Genomic DNA, 22,374 nt, shown 5'->3' with positions numbered 1-22,374 from the left:
TATCAAATCATCTTAGATTAATATAAAATTTTGTATATATGATCTAAGAGTAAATAACTTTCAATCTAACGGTTGAATTTACAAAATTCACATTTAATATAAAGTTATTGAGTAATGTAATACTTAATAAAAGTTACACTAGTGTTTTTATAAGCCCCCTCATATATATATATATATATATATATATACACACACACATATATATATATATATATATATATATATATATATATATATATATATATAGAGAGAGAGAGAGAGAGAGAGAGAGAAAGGGGGTCTGATGTTTATTAGTTATACATTATTCTCATTTCTTTTATTACTTAAAGAAATAATTTGAAAATAAAATAATAAGTACAAAAATGAGTAATAACTCCCATTGAAGTCTAGTATGATTCAATTCATCATTTATTTCATTTTGATTTGATTATGTTAAAGCACTATATTTCAAGAGAAATGCTAAATCCTCCAAAAATATTAGTTAAAAAAGTATAGTTGAATAACACAAAGTTTAATTACATTATTAAATAATTGACCGTAAATCATTTTCTAATTTAATCTTTTTAAATTTTTCTTCTTCCTAAACATGTCATTTATTTCACATGATAAAATTACACATGCACATGTCATCCTATATAATCTCATTGTTGAAGATCTTTTCTCATAATGAAATTATTGGAGTTATGTTCTAACCAACAAATCTCATCCATCAAAGGTCATTATTGTTGAGAGAGCTTCACATAATCTTAAGAATGAATTATTGTCGAGAGAGCTTTGCACTTTGTTTCTCATGGTGGAGGATATACTAGAAAATAAACACAAAATAGCAGAAAATCATCTACATATGAGATAAATATACAACCTTCAAAATAAAGATCTCATAAAAAAATCTAATTGGACCACCTTTTGATACAAGGCAAAACACACAAAAAAGATGCAGGAAAAAGGATCATGCACTCATGTAGTGTTTATTTGAGCCAAATGCAACTTTGCAAAATACAAACCTTTTACTTGTTGCATCACAAACTAAGTAATTAGAAAATGTCTATTCTAATGACAAAGACACCACCTCCCATCAAAGTATATTTGAGAATGCCTCACTCAATATGAAACACATCTATAATCTTTTAGATGTATTGTGGGAATTTTTCAAGACAACTCCTCTTCACTTGGAAAACCAACATATTTTCAAGCAAAATACCAAACCTTATAATAATCGCATACCCAAAAATGACTTCTTTGGTCGGGTGATGTTGAGCTTAAGTCTCGTACAATATTTGGGATGAATACGATAATGACAATTGCCTTCACTTCATCAAAGATCTTTTGCTTCATTAATGTTGACATGTGTGAGGGGATGTCATAATCGGAAGAGATAAATTTGGAAAAGTTTAAATTTTAAAATATTAAATTAAATGAATTTTGTGCAATAAATTCATTGACAAGTGCTAATTTTTGAATGAAACAAATGATTATTTACCTACTTTACTTTGGAAGATATAAAATTTCTCATAATTGAAATTAAGTTTATCATTAGATGAACTTCATCATAGATATCAATGCCAAAATAGAAACGGCAAAAAATAGTAAATATCACTAATTTGTAAATAACCAATTGTCATATGTTAAAAATTGGATAAAACCTATTTATTATTATTAAAGCCTCCTGAAAAAATTTATGTTATTCATTCTTCGAATTGTTCCAAAGAATAAAATAATTAATTATTAATGAAATTTTTTGTCGACTTTCTATAAAATATTTTGCTTAAACAGCAATAATTTCCAAATATATTATAAATTAGACTTATACTAACAAATACTTGACATACAACAAATAAAAAAATTAATAATATTATAAATAATCTAATATCAATCATTAATAATAATAACATTCTCCTATATCATATTCTAATCTAAAATGATATATACAAATAATAATATTCGTTAAAGAGCGATATCTTATATTATGTTTTAATTAACATGACATCTTTCCTTAAAAACAAAATTTAATCAAGTGAGACATTTTTCAAAACTAAAATTCTAAAACCGTTATCCTTCTATTAGTACAACTCTAAAATCTTATTACAAGATTTTCTTTAGTTGCGTACAACAACATACAATAATTTCAACACCACAATCACAATAATTAATTAGTCATTAAAATTTTCGGGTAAAATAATAATTTAAAAAGATGTTACTCGCATCATTCATGATTGAATAATGACTCCACAACTTTAAAACAGTCATTTATATATAAAAAAAAAACAAGTGAGAAGAATTAATTAATACCGCTAGTAAAATGATTTTAACGCTTCTAATAATAACAGGAAAAACAATGTAAAAAAAAAAACTAAATATAGAGGACTCAAATATGAAAAAAAGAAAGAAAAGAAAAACTCTTCCACGTTATCTTATTTTCACATTTTAGCGCCAAGTCTCAGAAGTCAGAACCCTGCTTCACTACACTAGGGTTTTGCTTAGCTGCTGCCATTCCGTTTCAAGGAAATGGGAACCGGTTCGGCCTTAGCCGGAAAAGAAGTCCCCGTCGTCGGAAGCGACGTCGTTCGCTGGATCGATCTCTCCGTTCCTTCTTCCTCCAACATTGCCGCCGCCGACGCCGCCGCCCCTCCCACCGCCGACGACCGCGCCTCCTGCTTCGTCATCGGAGATCCTCCTACTTATCTCATCTGGTTCACTTCCTCTCTCTTTCTCTCTTGCCAATTTCAATTTCCGCGTTTCAAAAACTCACCGTTTCACTAACCGCAGGAAAATCCACAAGGCTCAACCTCAGACTCTGGAGTTGCTCGAACTCACCGCTTCCAAAGAATTCCCGCGCGTGGGGTTGAGATTCACCTTCACGGACGCGCTTTGTCCCTTCGCATTCATTTGCAAAAACGAGGTTACTTCTTCACCGCTGTTGATTACAGTTCTCGTGTTTTATCTTTCATTTTTAAAATTTTATTTTCTTATTTGGTTGTGTTTTTCGATGATGCAGATTTCTGGTGCTTCTAGGTTCCCTTACTTGCTCTATGTGTTGACTGTGTCTGGCGTGGCTTACTTCTTGAGAATTCGAAATGTTTCTGCATACGCGTCTCTTTCCATTTTCCCTGTGAATGAGCTTTTGGAGGTTAATGTGCGTGGTTATATTCCTAATCACACGGCGGCGATAACGGCTGTGACAGCTACTGTTGGGGGTCTTCTTGTTGGCACGAGTGATGGTTCTGTTTTCTGTTTTCAACTTGGTGTAGTCGACCCTAGTGCTCCTGGTATGGTTAACTTGGCCATTTTCTCTCTGATCACATGTTTATTCTAGTATATGCATGCTTTTATAGTGTATTACATGTCCAATTGGAACTTAAGGTTGTATTCAAACTGCACCCTTAGATTGATGTAGGCTGGTTTTTGAGGGTTGTTTACTTTTGACGGTGGATTATAAAAATAGGGAAGAGTTCAGCGGTATAGCAACATATGTTTGCCTTTGATTGTGTTGGAGTTCTCCTCTTGTTTGACATTTTGTTGATATATATTTTATCAATGAATTTGGTTATTATTGAAGGTTTTGTGCGTGAGCTGAGGGATGAATCTGGAATCAGTCGCTTGTGGGGTTTAATATCACGGTATTTTCTTCTTAAATTCTAATGGCCAATAAATATGTTTGATATATTCTCCAATCTATTCTCTCTTTCTTGGATTTGAACCTTCCTCTTTGTTATGAATTATAAGACATTCATTTAATGTGTCTTCTAGGGGGAAAATGGTGGGTACTGTACAGGAGTTGGTAATTTTGGAGTTGCATGACAAAAAGTTTGTATTTGTGCTTCATTTGGATGGGACATTACGAATTTGGGATCTTGCATCTGGTAGCAGGGTCTTTAGTTATAACATGGGCATTATGACAATGGAAGGTACTGCCTACCTCTCAAATTTAATTCCATCCTATACTTGTTTACATTCATCCATTACCACACAGGCCTTCATAACAATCAAAGAGTGACTGGTAATTTTGATTTTGCAATGTTGTTTATATTAATGGGATAAATAAGGAAACTCGCCAGTTAATTTCTATATTCTTTTTTATATTCATGTTATGCTGTTTTTTTTTGGATCACCATATTATTAGTGTGAAGTATTCATCGACTTTGTCAATAATTAATTTATCCTAAGTTTTGCCAAGGAACATGACTGATTGCTTTTAGTAAAGTTTTTCTTCCCAACCATTTTTTTTTTCACTTGCAAGACTCAAATATGAGACTTTGCTTAATGGATCTGAGTTTAGTTCCACTTTGACATCGACATGTTGGTATATTCATGTTATGCTTGCTCCATTATTTGCACAAACACTGAAGAGGCCTGTTAATTTTGATTTCTGCAGTGTTCATGTTTATATGAATGGGATAAACATGGAAACTTGCCTGTGGGTTTTACATGGAGGTTTCAGTATTCCATGATTTGGCTTGTATTTATAGGTTTGTGAAATTTAGGGAAATGGTATGCACTTCATGGTATTAGGTTATTACAGATAATTTGGGGTGTTCATGGCCAACCACTGGCTGGCTTTGGTGTTATTCCAATGGCTTCTGGGAGACCTTTCAGCGTCTAGAAGTTGAACGGGTTTCTTACAACAAATTTAGATTGATTATTGTGAAAATAGGCTTCTGGGATTTAAGGCTTTATTGGTGATAGAAGAAATAGTGTTTCATGGCCTCTTTTGATATCTTGTATGGGACATTAAACTTGGATAAAAGGCAAGTGGTAGGTGCAATTTTGTAACTTCCTTTAGGAGTTCTAAAGAAAATAATTTTAGAAAATTTGAAGGGAAGGCCATATTGTACTAATAACGTTATTCTCTAATTCCATAATATTGATAGTACTATGTATTTGGGCTTCCTAGCATTGGGTATCAAAATAGGTGACAACGAATATTGTAGTGATAAAAAACTTTTGCTGGGATTAAAAAGAAAAACCTCTATGTATGGGAGGACCTCAAACATATTTAAGCCTAAATAGACCTACTAAGTTTGTCTGTGTAATTTTCTTGTGTCTATCAGAATGTTAAACATTGTCGAATATATGCTGGCATATTGAATACAATTGAAAGGGAATTACATTTGATCTCTACTTTTCTTTGTTTATTGATATATTATGTCCTCACAGTTCTTTTGTTTACTTTTACTTAAACACAGATCTGCTCTCACACTTCATTGTTTGTTCTTTAGGTGCTACCTTTGTAAGGTTATGGGTGGGCCCATCTTATCCCAATTCAAGTATAATTCCCTTGGCAATTTTGTACAGAGACACATCGGTATGCAATTAAAGACATTCTGATTTCTTACGCATTTTTTAAATACAAATATATAATGTTGATTATTTAGCTTATTTTCTGTTTACATGTACACTTGAAAGAAACTTCCATAGTTTTTAAAGTTTGATGATAGCATAAATGTCATAAACTTTTTCATTTAAATTGTTAAAAGAGGACATATATCTTAATTTAAGGGTTAAAAAATGCATATAAGGATTGAAGATTTCCTGTTTTAAGTGTATTTATCATTACAGTTCAAAATAATAACTTTACAGTCCTATTCAAACTTTTAAGCCTATGAAAGAATTCAATTTGGTTTCTTGTAATCCAGTGTTATGATGCTATCAATGGCAGATGGTGGAAGACCAAAATCCCGCCATATATTATAAACACACCATTGCAGCCTATGGCAGTTGACAAAAAATCTGCCACGCCATTCATCCATGGTGCCATCATTTAACAAAAATGGTGATCCAATACTTTAAGTTGGCAATTAGTGGAGTCAGAGGAATCTGTAAAATAGTACTTTGAAGTATGGGTCATGTAATAATTTCGTAATGCTAATTATTGTTTAAATTTGACTTGGAAGGGACTGTGTTTTGTAACCAATTAAGATGTTATGTTTAAGCATTTAATAGTGAAAAGGGAATAAAATTTGATGATATAGAAATAGAATTCATATGAAATATTATATCAGCGTTTATTTGATAGAGGGTGAAAAATATCCCTGGACGTCTCCTTTAATGATATTAAAACTCCAAATTCAATGTGTATGCATACTGGTTTATGTTAGGGCCCAAGAGGATGAGCTTGCCAAATATTAGAGGCTAGGAATGAGAGGCCTGGAGTGTGGAAAGTTTACTCTGAGGCAGCCAAAGAAGGGCCTTAAAGGAGTGAGTTGGCGATTTGTTAGAAGAGAGGGAAGGTGTGTGTGACATGTGCTAGGTCTGTTATTCAGGGAGGGTGCATTGGGTTGGGGGTGGGGGTAGCAGTGAGTTATGTCTTTTGAGTGAGAAAATAGTTTCTCATAGAGGGCATAGTCTCTCTGTGGTTGAGAGGTTGATCTCCACCAGAGTATTGTACTTGTTTTCCTTTCAGTTAATTGCAATACCACTGCAACTGTTTTTCTATTTCTGTTTCCTGAGAGCTCTAACAGTTTATCCCTTTACCCTTTTATATGCTAATTGCCAGCTAACGAGTTGAATGAGTTGGGTTGGCAATAGCTCAAACTGACTAATGTCTTGAAATTGTGGCTTGTGGTTTGCATATTTAGTTCACAAATTTCCTTATCAAACACATAATTGAGCTAAACTTTGGAATTCTCCCCTATCTGCACTTCTTTGTTTCAACTTGATGCTGTGTTTTCATTTCTGTTGTTTTCTGTCACTGTATGGTTCTTTCATTCTCCCTTTTTTTTTTCCTTCTCTCCCTGATAGGGTTGAATATGCTATCTTTTATTTTAAATTTTTGCTGAAATGGAAAATTTGTAGTTTATCTAATGTGAACAGTTCATAATAACCTACTTCTGTTTTGACTTGTTGAGAAATATGAACTGTCCATTAAAGACAGTATAATCTGTTGGAGCATCAGATGTTAAGTTGATTTAACAATTGATGTTATGCTTTGGCATGCTATGTTTGTATTGCTTTCTTTTTGTAACTGAGTTTTTAGGCTTAATTGTGAAGGATGAAAACTCGGAGATGATCTCTTTATATAGTATCCTATATAATTTTGGGGACAGAATTGTTTTCTCTACGGAGCCTTCAGCACAAAACATTCCCCTGGAGGAGGTAATATGTTTTTTCATTCAGCTTGATTTGGATGTGATTCCTCCCCCCTGCTCCAGATGTAAGATACTAAGACTGCTTTTATTTTGTCCAGGGACGATGCCTTGATGTTAAATTAACATTGGATAAGATATGGATACTGAAGGATGATGAATTAGTATCACACGCGTTCTCTACAAATATTGACGAGTATGCAACATTTTCAGTTGTTCAATAGCAGGCTGTTCATTTAATTGTCATTTCAAAGTAGTTGTAGTATAAAAAACCTGGAATTATAACTCCAATGGTTTTAGCATTTTACTATTCAATTGGAAAGAAGGCAGTTGGTTTAAAAAACCCGTGTTGTTTAAAAAACTCAGACCATATAATTTGCTTTTGAAAACAGATTTCATCAATCCTATTGATTTACAAGTAGCCATCATGTTACTATTTTAAGTTAAATTTCTGAAAATTTGGATATTATAATCAAATAGTTGCTCACTTATATTTGAAAAAAAAATATACATAAATTATAATACATTTGAATTGTGGTATAAATCAATTTTGGGCTAATATGAAACTCATTTAGGAATATACAATGATGGGCACTTTTAATTTGGTCAATTGTGACTTTATGAAAAAAGTCATTATTCAATGTCTAAGATTAATTTTAATTTACACTGGTGTCAGAGGTTCTTAAATCTATATAGTGATATATCAAAATGATGATTAAAGGTCTTAACCCTACTATATGCAAATCCAGTGATTCTTCTTGCTTAATTGTTGTATCATGTTTTGTCAGGGTAGAAGCATTATCTTATGCTTTACAGGAAGAATTTGTTGCTGATCAACTATTTCAAAGTACTGAGCATCTTGCAGATGAAATTTTGCGGATCACACATTCAATATTTTCATCTTCGAAGGTATTACTTCATTTATAATTTTCATCTTGAAAGGTGTTGGAGGCTTTTTATTCCTTTGCTATTATCGGAAAAGGTGTACTTCACAGTTCGTTGAGTGCATCTATACACATTTGCTGCATTGCATTTGTGTATGTATATACTCAAATACATGTGTACTGGGCTTGCTTACTTCTAGTGATATTACATGAAGATGGTTACTCCCACTCTAAAAACAAGGTGGTGGTCTGCATCCAAACACTCTGTAAATAGTAATTTCATGCTCAAGCTTCATGGTTTAGGATATTTATATGTATCAATTTAAGTGGTTATTTTCATAGCTTTTGTGACATTTACACTGAAATGGGTTTATCAATATCTGTAAACGGTTGCCAGAAGCAACTTACCCTTCATGACTTCTAAAGCTTTAAAAAACATGGAAGATGAAATATTTGAAGGTTTGAACTACTTACCTGTGTTGGACTAAAAAGCTTGTGTATGAAATAGCATGTAAATTTTTACTGTGCTGGGAGTTCTCATATATTTAAAGATATGACTTGAAGAAGAAATTTATCAAGAGAAAGAGTATGACTCTCAGTTATTTCTATTTTGCAGGATGATATTTTGCCTTTTGTATCTTCTGTTTTCTTAAGAAGGTTGCTTCTTCCTGGGGTTCACCATAATGCTACTTTGTATGCAACTCTAGTTGAGTATAGCAGGCATTTGGGTGAATCTGAGCTACAAACATTAACTGCTGATGGGCTAAAAAAAGAGATACTTTCACTTATAGAACATGAGGTTATCATTGTCTTATTTATTTAATCTCTCTTTTCCCTCTTAAATTTTGGGAGGGGCAAATTGTGGTAAACTGACAAGATTGATATGTGGTAGGTTGGATCTGAAAAAGTGTCTTTATTGCACTGCTGGAAATGTTTTTTCACCCGCTATTTCCATAACTGGTGCAAGAACAATGCGTTATATGGTTTGCTTGTTGATTCCTCTTCAGATGCTGTTGGTTTAATCAGAAAAAATTCCATTTCACTTTTTCGGTCTTTGGAAGATATTGAACGGATTGTAGAAGGTAATTAATAATTATGGATACTTCTCTCTCTGTTCTCTCTCAATGGATTCTTATATTATTAAAATATTCTGGCTTTTTCTTAAATGATTTTAGTTAGTTAGCTAGCTCACTATAGTCAGTGCTTTGTTTTCTTATGCTTTCCTTAATATGACTATTGTTCCTATATTGTAGGCTCTTCAGATGAAGTTAGTGAGCTCACAGGCCTCGTGGATATATTTGATGATGATCTGGAGTGTGAAATTCTAATTGAATTGCTCAGATGTGTTGCAAGTTTCAGCCAACAGTTGGGCAAAACTGCTTCTTCTATATTTTATGAATCACTTTTAACTACAACAGTGGTCTCTTCTGAAGACATCGTTTGCTATATTGTGAAGATTCTGGAAACTGGATATTGTATGTCAAGTCCAGTGCTTCAAACTTCTACTTCTGGTGATCATATAGTAGTTCTGGAGAAGGAGCTAGCAGATCATAAAAGTTTGAGGAAACTTTCTGTTGATATGTTTTTGTCACTTCAAGGTTTGCACAAAAAGGCTTCTGCATGGGGCAGGATTTTAAATGTAATTGAGTGTTTCCTGAAATTTTTGGTTCCGCAGAAAGTAATACAAAAGTATGATACTGAAATGTCATCAAACATAAATTCTTCAGTTATAGTACATACTACATATCAGATTGCAAAGGTTATGTTTGAATCTGCCTGGGACTTTCTTCTATTTTTAAGCTATTTGGTGGACATCAGTGGTCAGGTGAGTTTATACTAATTTTTGTTTTCATGTTTATGCTCCTAAATGTAATGGTTTTCTCATTGTAAGTAAGCATCATTAATTGAAATTGTTTAATTAAATCAGATAGAAATTGCAAATCCTCACTTGTAGGTTGTTTGTGTTTGTTTTGTTGTCCTTTATTCGATAGTAAAATCTCAAAGTGCAATGCTTGATGTACTTGAACTTGGATTAATGTTTTGTCAATTCTCGAGCTGCTGGCAAACTAATCCACTAAAGTAATTGAATACAATTATGGTCACTTTGATTTATTTTTTGCTGCCTTTGCACTGTGTTTCCATGCCCATATTGATGGGAATTTTCTTGTTTACATGGATATGATGAATCACATGTTAAATATTGTCTATGTCTATGTCTATTACTGCCATATTTGAATAAGTTCCAAAGCTTTCAGTTGAGAGACGAGGGTTAGGAATTCTGGGCAACAATACATGTTAATGTTGATTGATTTTATTTTATTTCCAATCCCATGAAATAATAACATTGAGAATCTGAGTGGCGATCACTACTAAATATGTTGTGATTTTTTTTTAAATGCAGGTCCATTTGTCACATGATGATATAAACAAAGTACAGCTTGAGTTAGTTCCAATGCTTCAGGACATTATTTTTGAATGGCTAATCATCATCTTCTTTACCATCACACCAACTGCAGCAGCTGTAACTGAGGATTTCAATTCTAAACTTTCGTCATTACAAATAGGTAGGTTGCGTAATGTATTTATATAATTTGTAGCTGGGAGTAGTAGGGAGTGGGATTCAACTTTGTTAGAAAAGGGTAAAACATGGTAGTGGCTGTGTTGTAAAGGAAAACTTTTGGAGGGGCGATCTTTCTCCTTGTTCTGTTTATCTTCAGTCAATCCCTAAAATCACTTTTTTCCCCCATTTTTACTGAGTTTGTAACATTTACAGTTTGGCTTATTGAATTGAATATGTATAAGCCATACGGCTGATATTGTGTTAAACTTTTTCTGCATGATACAGATAACAACATGGGGAAACGATTATGGAATGATAAGCTTGGCAGATGTGACTTTACATTGGCTTTTATTTTCTTGCTAAATGTTGGAAGTTCATCCTTAGACCATAGCCACTTCTATTCAGAACGTTTTTCAAACGTGCAGAGCTTTATTAATAGGACAAGAGACTTCATCAGTTGGATCATTTGTGGCCAGGCTGGAGGATCTTCTACTTTCTTGAGTCGTTCTATTGATCTTGCATTTATCCTTTTCAAGCATGACCAGTATGGTGCTGCTGAGGTTATTTACATGCCTTTTTTCTTCCAGAATGGGATATTGGTCTATTCCATTCCTTTCTTACTCTGTAGTTATCTTTACTGAAAATATCTTATATTTCAATTTACAAATGTTTCAATAGCAATTGCTTACGATTGCGGAAGCACATTTACTAAAGGAGAAGACATCTCAAAGTATTCAAGATGCTGATGGTGGATGGTGCATACGTCATCATCTTCTAGGATGTTGCCTACTTGCAGAGGTGCAGTGTGGATTACATGGAACCCAGAAGGATAAAAAAGTTTCTGATGCCATTCGCTGTTTCTTTAGGTATAACAACTCACCTTTGAAATATTTATTTTTATTATTATTTGCATCATGTGGTCATACATAATTTAAAAATGCAACTTTTATTTTTCATTTTAAGCCTGTATTTTGATTACTGAGTTAAGTTATATTGTTTAATTTCCACTTAATTGAGGTTTAAGATACTATGTTGATTGGAGAAGGCTGTGTAAATTGTGTGATCATTTCATAAATCATATAATCTTAAGTTCAAAATTATATTTAAACATACACACGCCCATGCTTATAAAAGAAATAACCTTAGAATCACAATTATAATTTAATTAAACCTAATTGAAAATGCATGATAGATAAAGAAGGAGTAGATTGAAGTGATTAGGGTGATATCAACTGTCAGGGAGAAAGAAGGCAACAAAATTTATGTGTTTTAAGCTCTGCATATTTGCTTATGGTTCTTAGAAGTATGACCCACAACTGTTGGTGTTTAATTCAGGTCTTCATCAGGAAATGGTGCATCTGTAGCTCTGCAGAGTTTATCTGATGACTTAGGAATTCCATATCTTGGTTTTAGTGAGTATCTCTGTAGCTGAATTCTAACGATCTTAAACAAACAAATAAACTTGAGTTTTAATTGCTTATTACTTGTGGTTTTTATGCAGGTGGTTGTACATCAATTGCTGAATGGAAGCTTCAATACTATCAATGGGCAATGCAGTTATTTGAACGTTATAGCATTAGTGAAGGTGCTTGCCAATTTGCTCTTGCTGCACTCGAGCAAGTTGACGAGGCTCTACATATGAAAGATGAAAAGTACTTGAACAACTCAGTTAATGAATCAGTGACAACCATCAAGGGACGACTATGGGCAAATGTTTTCATATTTGCATTGGACCTTGGTCGATATTATGATGCATATTGTGCAATAATTTCAAATCCAGATGAGGAGAGCAAATGCATCTGCTTGAGACGATTCATAAACATTCTCTATGAACAGGGAGCCATAAAGGTTGGACAAACTATGATAGACCCTTCTGACTTTTCTTTGTTGATTGATCTCTACTTAATGTTTTCTTAAGGTTGATGCTTAAAATAGAATGATATAGATATCAAACTTTACTGCTACTGTCTTCAAAGGTTGATTACAATAATATTAATCAGTGACAATTGAACTGGGTTTTTAAATTCAATTATACAAGCTTAACCCTGATACATCATTTTGCAAAGATGTAATTCATAAATGTATGCAAGTCTCTGCATATCAGTTATTATTTTCTACAAATGATATTTTGGTATATTTCCAATTTATTCCACTGTATCTGTTATGATTCCTGTACTTTTCTAGTTAAAAACAGTGTGATGTTATTCCTCACTTAACATGCGGGGTTATATGTAATATCTAATACATTTTGTGTGTTAAAGGATAGTGCATTTCAATCATTTCCTCCAGGAATTTTATACTTTTCCTTTCACATTTTTTTGGTTAAGTTTCCATTCTCTAATTTTAATTAGTATTGCTCCCTCATCTTTATTTTTTTTATTCTTTTCAGATACTTTGCAGTAATAAACTTCCCCTTATAGGTTTAGTGGAGAAAGTGGAGCAAGAGCTTGCTTGGAAGGTATGCCCTAGCTGAACAATTTTGAGTGCTGTTAATTTTGAAGTTTTCTTCAATATATTTAATTTCTCCCATGTAATAATATGTAGGCTGAACGATCAGATATTTCTGCAAAGCCAAACTTGTATAAGTTGCTTTATGCATTTCAATTGCACCGGCATAACTGGCGGCGAGCAGCAAACTACATATACATGTATTCAGCTCGTTTGAGAACTGAAGCAGCTTTGAAAGATAGTGTAGGAAGTTCCTTGATGTTGCAAGAGAGGCTGAATGCACTCTCTGCAGCAGTCAATGCACTGCATCTTGTTCATCCTGCATATGCTTGGATTGATTCATTGGCTGAGGGAAGTTCTCTCGTGAATGAACATTATCCAAGTAAGAAAGCTAAAAGAACCCCAGATGAACTTTGTAAGTAATTCAACAACAAAAGTTACGCTGGTAGTTAAGAAGTTAGCATCTCATTATGAATTATGATGTTATATCAACATTTTTACTTATCCAATAAAAGAATAAAATGTGCAGCAGCAGAATTTTATTTTATTTTATATTTTTTTTTATATTTCTATACATTGGATATTCTGTTCTTCACAATTGTACTTCTATAGTCTTTTTAAGAGGGTCTCTCTTGCAGATATGTTGAAGGATTGAGTAGCTTTGTTTCAATTTCATTAATACTTTTGTTGTTCTCTTTTGTTTATTTTTTCTTTTTTGTTTAGGAGGATCTTACCTTACTCTTTATAGTTCATAATCATCTTTTTTTTTGATGAATTTCTTCTTTATCATTAAAAGAATTGTACTAATTTTTATTTTGTTTTTTTGGAATGGTGGTGACACTTTATTTTCTTTAACTTTTCAGCAGCAGCTGATAATGATGTGGAGCCTCAAGGCTGGACGTCCTCTATTGATATTGAAAAACTTGAGAACGAGTTTGTTCTAACTTCAGCAGAGTATATGCTGTCACTGGTAAATGTCAAGTGGACATTTTCTGGTAAGTCCTTTGTCTTTTCAATTGTCTGTGAAGCATATGGATGCTTCCATGGTGACTCTGATGATATTAAGTTTCAGTGTGCTTTGTATTTTTCATTTCATACATTTTGGAACAAGTTTTTACCCCCCTTTTCATTTTAAAGGAAAACATGGAGCTCTATCAGACTTTGCTGATCTTCTTGTCCAGAACAATTTTTATGATATGGCCTTCACAGTCCTTCTCAAATTTTTCAAGGGTTCTGGATTGAAGAGGTGTACATCTTGTGCCTAAGTTGCCTGCAAATACACACACACGCACCCACACATATATCTGTGTCTAGTCATACTTATGTACATGACTTGGTTTCTTCTTTAGGGAACTGGAAAGAGTTTTATCTTCTATTGCATTGAAATGCTGTCTTGATAAAGTGGAATCCACTTGGGTTGAGTATGTGACCTATTCCTTACCATTCTTTTTAAAGAACTTTATATTTATTGTAAATTGTTGAAATAAGATGCCTGACTTAGCTTACTAGTCATTATGATGGCTTTAAAATTTGTGCATTTATTATTGTTATTTAGTAATTTGATAGCTTTCAAAATTTTCTCTACAGTGCTCCTGTCACTATGAATTGTATAATTTATGTTTTTTGTGATTTCAGGGAACACAGTCATTTATTGACATCAGCAAAGCATGATATGGTTGTTCATGGTTCCCCTATTACAGTTCCAACAATTCCACCAACTGACAGAAATAGTTGTTGGGCAACTCTTAAGCTTTACCTTGTACGTATCTTCTGCTAGTTATAATGTGTTGGCCCTTAGTCGTTTTTACATTTTTATGCTTCAGTTATTCATAACTGGTTTTTCACTTTGCCATGTTCAATGAATGAAGGGTATTCCACTAAACATATGGGCATTTCTAGCAGTTGTGTGATGGTTAGGGAAAGATGGGAAAATTTCGTGCAAATGTAGATTGTGATTTGATGTATCAAGTTAGAAAGAATGTTAGTTTTTTCAGCAAACATTATTGTTATTGTTATTATTATTGAGAAAGAAATTTATTTAGAAAGATATTTTTTCTTCTAATCATTAATATTTTGCTTGGAGCTAGGATGGTGTCATTTTCGTTTGGCTTTCTTTTGATCTGTATCTGGAACCTATAATATAATGGACATCTTGTCTCTTAAGTTGAGATTCTAGTATTTTTTACTCCTACATTTAAAGAGTTGGGAGGAACTTAAACCCCTAAAAACTTGTGGTATTAGAATCAGTTTCTACACTCCACCATGTCAGCAGGATGACATTCATTTGAATTTCATTCAGCTCTGTAGGTGGTTACAGATGAAACTTTTCCCCTACTAAGACATTGCCTTGTACAAGTCTCTTCATAGTTCTTTTAACTGGGATAAAATTTTGTCATTTTATTGTGTGTGGGATTATTTAAATCAACATGTGTAGCTTTTATTTGCATTTTTGGGTCCCTGGTTCACTCTTTCTTTAAATTTGCTCCCTTTCTTTAAATTTGCTCCTAAAATGCAGGAAAAGTATAAGGACTTTCATGGTAGATTACCGATTATTGTTGCTGAAACACTCCTACGTGCAGATCCTAAGATTGAATTGCCTCTTTGGCTCGTTCAATTGTTTAAGGTAATTTTCTTGTCTGAAAACTACAGTTGCTGATTGGGGTTCATTGATGCAAGAGTGCCTACATGTTTAAAAATCAGTATTGGTAGCATTTCTACAAAACATATCATATAATTCCTGTTTCCGAATCTATCTAAAATTTCCTATGAATCCCGTGAAACTAAATAAAATTCCCCTGAAACTATATAAATTACTAGACTGGTTGCATGCATCTGCTATACAAAATACAAGGGATGCCTTTTTCTATTATCAAGCAGCCTTGACTTCTATGATATAGGATGTGGTACAATTGCTGATACTGTTTGTGACTTGTGACAGGAGGGCCAAAAGGAAAGGTTGTGGGGGATGACTGGCAAGGAATCAAATCCTGCATCTTTATTTCAGCTTTTTGTTACCTATGATCGATATGCAGAAGCTACTTCTCTTTTGCTTGAGTGCATAGACTCATTTGCCTCAATGGTAAATTATTTTTACTCTTACTAACGGTCAATTTTATATGTTTCGTATGTTCAGCTGGTATATGATATCTCTAGACAATTAAATATTTTTAACACCAGACTTCTCAACATGAGTTGTGTTTGTCTACCATTTTGTAATATATTTTACTCAACGGAATATTTTTGTCTTGTCATGGAAATTGATAATGTTAGTTAAAATTGAAATTTATTTTACAGATTTCTGTTTACCAATGTCTGATATTTGTTGTCACATTTACACTATACTGGAAAATTGTTCTTGTTAATGGACTTCATGGTACAGGTTGAAGGATTTTTTACAGTTTAAATGTTACTTAATGAATAATTAGAAACAGTTCATTAAGATACGTTGAGAGTGGGACTTTGGAGGGAATAGGAAGGGGAAGATTTTCATTTCTGAACTGAGTATTGTTAACATGGAAGCAGTTCATTTGGATTGGTGATTTATGTGAGAGGCTTGAACAGTTGGATTATGGGTGCATGGTCTGTTTGGAGGTTAATGTTGGTGCTGAAAAATTTGATTGGGGCTTGTAGTCTCTGAGCAACTATAGTGCTGAAATTTTGATGTGGTTTAATATTTTTGGTTTTGTTAAGGGGTTCAAGATTTATGAGGAAGGTTTTTGGCTCCTATTTTGTGTTAATGGGACATCAGGGAAGGTTGTGTTTCAGGAGGGGTGAGTCTGTAGTTATTCTACCCTCATGAATTTTGTGACCATTGGCAAGTTTGGATCTATCAATGTGGACATTCAAACTATTCTTTCTTCTCCTATGTTCGAGCTAGGGTGCCATGGGTTTGCAATGGGGTGTTGCGGATATACATCCCTCCTATGTGAGGCTAAGAGCAAGAGTGCCTTGGGCTGTCTTTCTGGCCATTGCCAACCAGGTAGGTGCAACCGAGGATGTCAAGGGTTAAGGAGCATGAGTTATTCTTTTTGACATTGGGTAGTACAGGCTTTGTTCTTCTTTATGCTGTGTTTGGAGTGATGATTTTCTCGTGATAATTTCCTATTAAAATGGGTTGGAATTTCTTATCTTGTCATTGACATTCATGATTTTTTTTTGGTGAAGCATTGACATTCATGATATAGTATGATGGCAACTGGAAAATTTATGTAACACTTGATGTAACAGTAGTGAAGTTTGTCCATTACGTATTTAATAGTATTTATTATGTTCTGCAGAGACCAGCAGATATAATTAGAAGGAAAAGACCATTTGCTGTTTGGTTTCCATACACAACTATTGAGAGGCTACTGTACCGACTCGAAGAATTAATCAGAATGGGTCACATGGTAGATCATTGTGACAAGCTCAAAAAGGTGTTACATGGTTCCTTACAGAATCATCTGAAGATGGTAGGCTAATGTCTTCCTTTTGTATTTTATTTTTTCTGTTGCTTGGCACATGTGTTCATATCTGCCAATTTATTTTTCAGTTGAAGGTGGACTCAGATGATGCTATCTCTGTATCTTGATTGCTTTCTTATACTGACAACTGGATGTTGTAGACAATAGTGTGTTCACAGTGCAGTCAACTACTTGCTGTGTTAACTGGTTTGTCTTTTGTTTTTTACCACCACTATCGTTTCCCTTTACTTTTAGTTACTCAATTATGGTTTATTGATGTGATGATTTCTCTGTTGAACAGCATAATGTCCAGTAAAAAGGCCTTGGCACGGAATGTTGAAATTTTGGGATGAAAAAGCCATGGCAGAAGAGGGCATTTCCATTTCCTTTGCAACAGGAACAGGAACAACAAAAATAACCGAATGATGGCCACCGCAGGAATTGGACATGTAGTTCTTAAATTCCATGTCCATGAACATCAATGTAAAATTTGTATATGATTTATCTACAGGGAATTTCGGACAAGGATGACTGACCTTTTGTTTGATATGGGTGATATCCAGAATCATTCTGTATGGATTTGCGCAAAAGTAGTCCAACTGATTACAAGGAGATTCAGTATAGAATGACTAGTGGTTGAATATCTTATGTTTTTTCCCCACTGAAAGTTGCGAAAAAATGTTTACCCAAATCCAATTAGAGAACGGCATGATCTGATTTGATGTCCATAATTTGTAATCTATATTGGCATAATTTGTCTCAACCCACTTGCTAAATTGCCAGTTCAAAAGATCCCTTTGGTTTTGTTGTTGGCGATGTATGTGTCTTGGTTGTAATGACATTCGTTAAACATTAGTGATTGACATCTTACTGAGTTGTAAGACCTTCTAAGCATAGCAATTTCTTGAACTCGAAAGTAAATTTGATTATTATTCATTCAATATAAATTTGAATTTCTCGTCAAATTGTTACTATTTAAAAATCAATGTCATTCCCTAACCCAAGATGTTACTTTTAATCAGTGCATAGGCAATATATGCAGTGTTATTAGTTCATTAGTGTAAAATTAATTTTAACTACAAATCATTGTTGATACGATTTTTGATGTGAAGTGTAAAAATCAAATTTATCATAAAAGACCATCTGTATTGGGAAAATACTAAAACTCTTACCATGTCAATACATCTAATTGCAAGGATACTCTAGAGGAGATTGATTGAGCAAACGCGCTCAAATTTTAGCATTGGATCATCCATTTCCTGCAGCACAATTGACTCAGGTTTTCCTCATATCTACGAGTTGCACGTGGCACCGTTTACAACAGTAAGAGATTAGAAATTAATTGATAAAATAGTTTGTTGATAGTTATATATGTTTAATAACTTTAAAAATAATAATATAATCTTAATAATTTCTTTTATGATAAACACAATTTTGAAGATGATTGATTAAAAAATAGTTAATTATTTTAATTAAAATTTTATTCTTTTTTGTGCAACATTCGATTTAAATATCAAAGTAATTAATTAAAATAGTTTACACCAATTTTGTAATTTATATAAAAACTAATTACTTGGGTTTATCCAAACCAAATAACTTATCTTAAAATCACTTTTTACTTGATATATCCAAACACTACTTATTTAATAGACCGATTATTAAAATCATCAGTAAATCCAATTCTAACACGCTAAAATGCTGCTTTCCTACATTTCATCTTAAACAATTAGAGAAATTAAACAAAAATATAGCATTCGAAATATAATATTGCTTTTGTTGTAATATAATAACAAGAACTATATTTTATAACACCAGCTCCTAAAACAATTGTCCCACATACTACCAAAAATAAGTTTACATAGACATCAGCTTTGGTCCATTGTCTGGCATACCCATGCCTGCAGCTAAATCGGCATCAAGTTGAGTATGTGGTGCAGGACCCATCATTTGTTTCACACTGCACAAAGGAACTGCGATATCAGAAGAAATATCATACTACTCCAATATATATAAAGTGAGAAAAATGTGCCACGGTGCTTGTAGTTCAATTGGCATGATTTAAATCCTTTAAGACTATAGTGTGTGATGTTAACGTCATAGGTTTGATCTTCTACAACGTTATCTTTCTTCCTCTCCTAACTCTCACTCAATTTCCCAACAACCTGATACCAACATATTGGGGGTGAAAACTTGCTAAATTATTCATCTAGTGATTCTAGTCAAAGAAAAGTGCCACCAACACCCTATATTGAAGACACCATGTGCTTCAGAAATTGTCTTTTTTATTTTTTTAACTTACTTGACCAAGTAAATGTTTGAAATAAGGTGTGCTGATAGCATTCCTTTTTTAGTTAAAATGTGCAAATGTATAGAGACTTACTTGAAAGTTTCCAAATAGTTTAGAGACCTACTTAGTAATTTAACCTTAATAGAATTTATGTGTATACTTAGCAGGGAAAAACTCCTTTTAAGGGGAATAATTCACAAAAGGGCATGCTGAGGTAATAATATTTAGGACTAAGAAAAGTAATTAATCAAGTCATTAAACTGAATAAGAGTTAACCACGTGCATGACTTCATTAACCACTTCCCATCCATAATCTATACTGGGCCTTCCAGCTCCTTGATTTCCCCTTTTGTTACACACCCTAGAAGAAGCATAGATTTCATCTCGATTAAGGCTCAATTTCAATCTATTTTATCTAAACAAGTTTGAGTTTACTAGTATTATGTTCAACTCCACTCAATTATCCCTATTAATAACCAAGATATGCTCCTTTCATAGTGTCCAATTGCTTTATGTGTTCACACGACTGAAAGCTGATACTTAAGAACACATGTAGGCCTCAAAACTCAAAAGCAATTCTATAAACCTAATTAATCTTCATAAATATAAATATGGGAAGAATGTAGGATAGGATTCAAAATGAAGGGGTTAAAAAACAGGAGCACAAGCAAAAGCAGCATACCGCTTCTTGTGTCGTTTGGTCTTAAAGTGCTCATCCCTTACAGCTACATTGGAGAAGTATCGACTGCAAAAATCAAAACAATATTAACTCATAACACATAATAAAACCTACACAACCAAATATGAGAGAGAAAAAAGGAGCTGGAGACAAATACTTCAGCACCCTAAACAATAATAATAAAATGAAATTAAGGAACAAATGATTTTTCTCCCATTGTGCTCCAAAACGGAGAAGGCCCCAATGAGAAAGATAAAAACCTACCCCAATTGAAACAGCAAGCAGAAAACCCTAGTGATGCTAACTAGAAAATACATTAGCTGAGGAAGTAGCCTTATTGGGCAAAATTAAGGTAATGGGTCCTAAAGTGCAGCATATCAAGGAACTCATCTTAAATAACCGGAATAACAAAATCTCTGCTTTCTCTCTCCTATATTATTCCCCTTCAACCCTTTTTCTCTTCTGTTCCTACCACCCACACTTCCCATTCTAGTGTTGCAGCCACACCCCCAAACTTTACAACCCCATGTTACAGAATCATCAAATTTACAAACTTTATACACATTGATAAAAAAGGCAGAAAAATATAGGAATAAAAAGAAATTACTCGCAGTGGAGACAATAGTACTGGCCCATCCCAGGCAAATCTTCATCTAGAGGTAAAGGGGGTCTTTCTTCATCGGTTTTATTAAGCTGCGCATAAACCATGTCGTCCCCTTTAAGCTCAAATTTTGTACGGCGCGCGGTTTTGTGAGAATATCTTCTTTTCTTCACATGCCGGTGCGGACATTTGCCTCCCATTCTTAGCTTTTCTGAATTGTTAGGGTTTTTCAGCTCTGATTTCACTTCCTATTAGGGTTTTCCCTTTCAACGCAAGGAAGCACGAAACGACGGCGCTTCAAATGTCTCTGCTTAAACAACAGATAGACTTTAAGTGGCGTCTTTGCCTATGGACCCATGGTGGCTATAAAGGATTAAAATGGGTTGGCCCATATCTTCGATGAAAAGAGTTTTTTGTTTTTTTTTTGTTTTTTTTTTCCGATGAGGAGTTTAGTTGTAGGCTCATGATATATACATCTCCTTCTTTTTATAAGTACACCTCCTTTTTAAAAAAAATTATAAAATATTATAATTTTTTTTTAAAAAATTTAATTTTACACTTTCAACTTTCAATTTGTTACTTTCTTCTTCTTATTCACACACTTTTTTTTTTTCTCTTTTAATTTTCACATACTACTAAAATAGGTGGGGTGAAGGAAAAATAAGGGAGTGCATGTAAAAATTGAAAAAAGGAGGAAAGATATGTAAAAAAAAATACTAAATTAAATGTTGTGAATGTAAAATTAAAAAATTTAAAACAAAAAATTAAAAATATTTTAAAATTTTAATTATTTTTTTAAAAGGAGGTGTACTTATAGAAAAAAGGAGGCCATGAACCTTAGTTGTACTGTGAATATTTATGACCCGTTTAATTGCGTTATTAACTGTTTTTATTTTTCAATTATAAAACTGTTATATTGTTCCTGAATTGTTTTATAACCCGCTCTATCTTGTGGTGAGGTCGAACAAATATACGCGACATCTTAAGTTTAAATATTATATTGTTATTATAATTTCTGCAGATCTTAAAAAAAAATTGTTTCATATTTTTTGTTTTAAAGATTTGTATAGAAAATAAAGAACACAAAAAAATATTTTAAGTATTTCCTGTGCAAATATTTGAAAATATAAGTTGATATTTTATGTTAAAAAATTGAAAAATAAAAAATAAAAACACGGATTTAAATTTATTTTCAGCTCGGTTTGATCTAGTTTGATTTTTATTATTATTTATCTTTTGTAATTAGTGAAACTAAAAATAATAAATTTTGTATTATATGTGTTATTAATATTCTTTCTGAGGCCAATATTTTATATACGCTAAATTTTGCTTTTAACTTCTAACACTTATTTATGGTTACAATTAATATATTTTATTTTATCTATATTTTT

The 22,374-nt window shown here is 33.0% G+C and overlaps 2 protein-coding genes across 6 annotated transcripts; one reads left to right on the top strand and one right to left on the bottom strand.

Moving 5' to 3' along the window:
* The first annotated feature begins 2,399 nt into the window (after positions 1-2,399).
* On the top strand, positions 2,400-18,381 carry SAR1 (SUPPRESSOR OF AUXIN RESISTANCE1). 5 transcript variants are annotated; one of them, XM_020348240.3, is made up of 28 exons: positions 2,400-2,690; positions 2,767-2,899; positions 2,996-3,266; positions 3,557-3,617; positions 3,748-3,905; positions 5,217-5,302; positions 6,988-7,092; positions 7,184-7,278; positions 7,871-7,991; positions 8,583-8,765; positions 8,859-9,048; positions 9,220-9,791; positions 10,368-10,530; positions 10,812-11,086; positions 11,205-11,392; positions 11,862-11,938; positions 12,028-12,374; positions 12,916-12,984; positions 13,071-13,356; positions 13,841-13,969; positions 14,112-14,220; positions 14,324-14,395; positions 14,610-14,733; positions 15,490-15,597; positions 15,913-16,053; positions 17,252-17,425; positions 17,506-17,623; positions 17,718-18,381. In XM_020348240.3, the coding sequence occupies exons 1-27, from the start codon at positions 2,506-2,508 to the stop codon at positions 17,542-17,544; spliced, it is 4,461 nt and encodes a 1,486-aa protein (XP_020203829.2). In that variant the 5' UTR covers positions 2,400-2,505; the 3' UTR covers positions 17,545-17,623; positions 17,718-18,381. The 5 variants fall into 5 exon arrangements, with proteins under 5 accessions (XP_020203829.2, XP_020203828.2, XP_020203827.2 ...); XM_020348239.3 differs by having other exon boundaries at positions 13,838-13,969; XM_020348238.3 differs by having other exon boundaries at positions 13,071-13,389.
* A 770-nt stretch (positions 18,382-19,151) lies between these two features.
* On the bottom strand, positions 19,152-21,323 carry LOC109789326 (zinc finger (C2H2 type) family protein). Its single transcript, XM_020348244.2, has 3 exons — positions 20,990-21,323; positions 20,386-20,448; positions 19,152-19,373 (listed from the first exon to the last, which is right to left on the bottom strand). The coding sequence occupies exons 1-3, from the start codon at positions 21,181-21,183 to the stop codon at positions 19,271-19,273; spliced, it is 360 nt and encodes a 119-aa protein (XP_020203833.1). The 5' UTR covers positions 21,184-21,323; the 3' UTR covers positions 19,152-19,270.
* Positions 21,324-22,374: the final 1,051 nt, after the last annotated feature.

Source organism: Cajanus cajan, chromosome 7 (genome assembly GCF_000230855.2).
Source record: "Cajanus cajan strain Asha chromosome 7, NIPB_CcT2T_4, whole genome shotgun sequence".
Taxonomy (NCBI): Eukaryota; Viridiplantae; Streptophyta; class Magnoliopsida; order Fabales; family Fabaceae; genus Cajanus; species Cajanus cajan.
Note: the sequence above shows the minus strand (reverse complement) of the source record. Positions and strands in the feature narration are given on the sequence as shown.

Excerpts from the sequence above, each read along its gene's own strand:
- SAR1 (XM_020348236.3), top strand. The coding sequence starts at position 2,506 with ATGGGAACCGGTTCGGCCTTAGCCGGAAAAGAAGTCCCCGTCGTCGGA. Across the intron at positions 7,279-7,870 it reads TTCTCTACAAATATTGACGA|GGTAGAAGCATTATCTTATG; the intron begins GTATGCAACATT and ends ATGTTTTGTCAG. Across the intron at positions 11,087-11,204 it reads ACCAGTATGGTGCTGCTGAG|CAATTGCTTACGATTGCGGA; the intron begins GTTATTTACATG and ends ATGTTTCAATAG.
- LOC109789326 (XM_020348244.2), bottom strand. The coding sequence starts at position 21,183 with ATGGGAGGCAAATGTCCGCACCGGCATGTGAAGAAAAGAAGATATTCT. Across the intron at positions 20,449-20,989 it reads TACTATTGTCTCCACTGCGA|TCGATACTTCTCCAATGTAG; the intron begins GTAATTTCTTTT and ends TGATTTTTGCAG. Across the intron at positions 19,374-20,385 it reads ACCAAACGACACAAGAAGCG|TGTGAAACAAATGATGGGTC; the intron begins GTATGCTGCTTT and ends TCCTTTGTGCAG.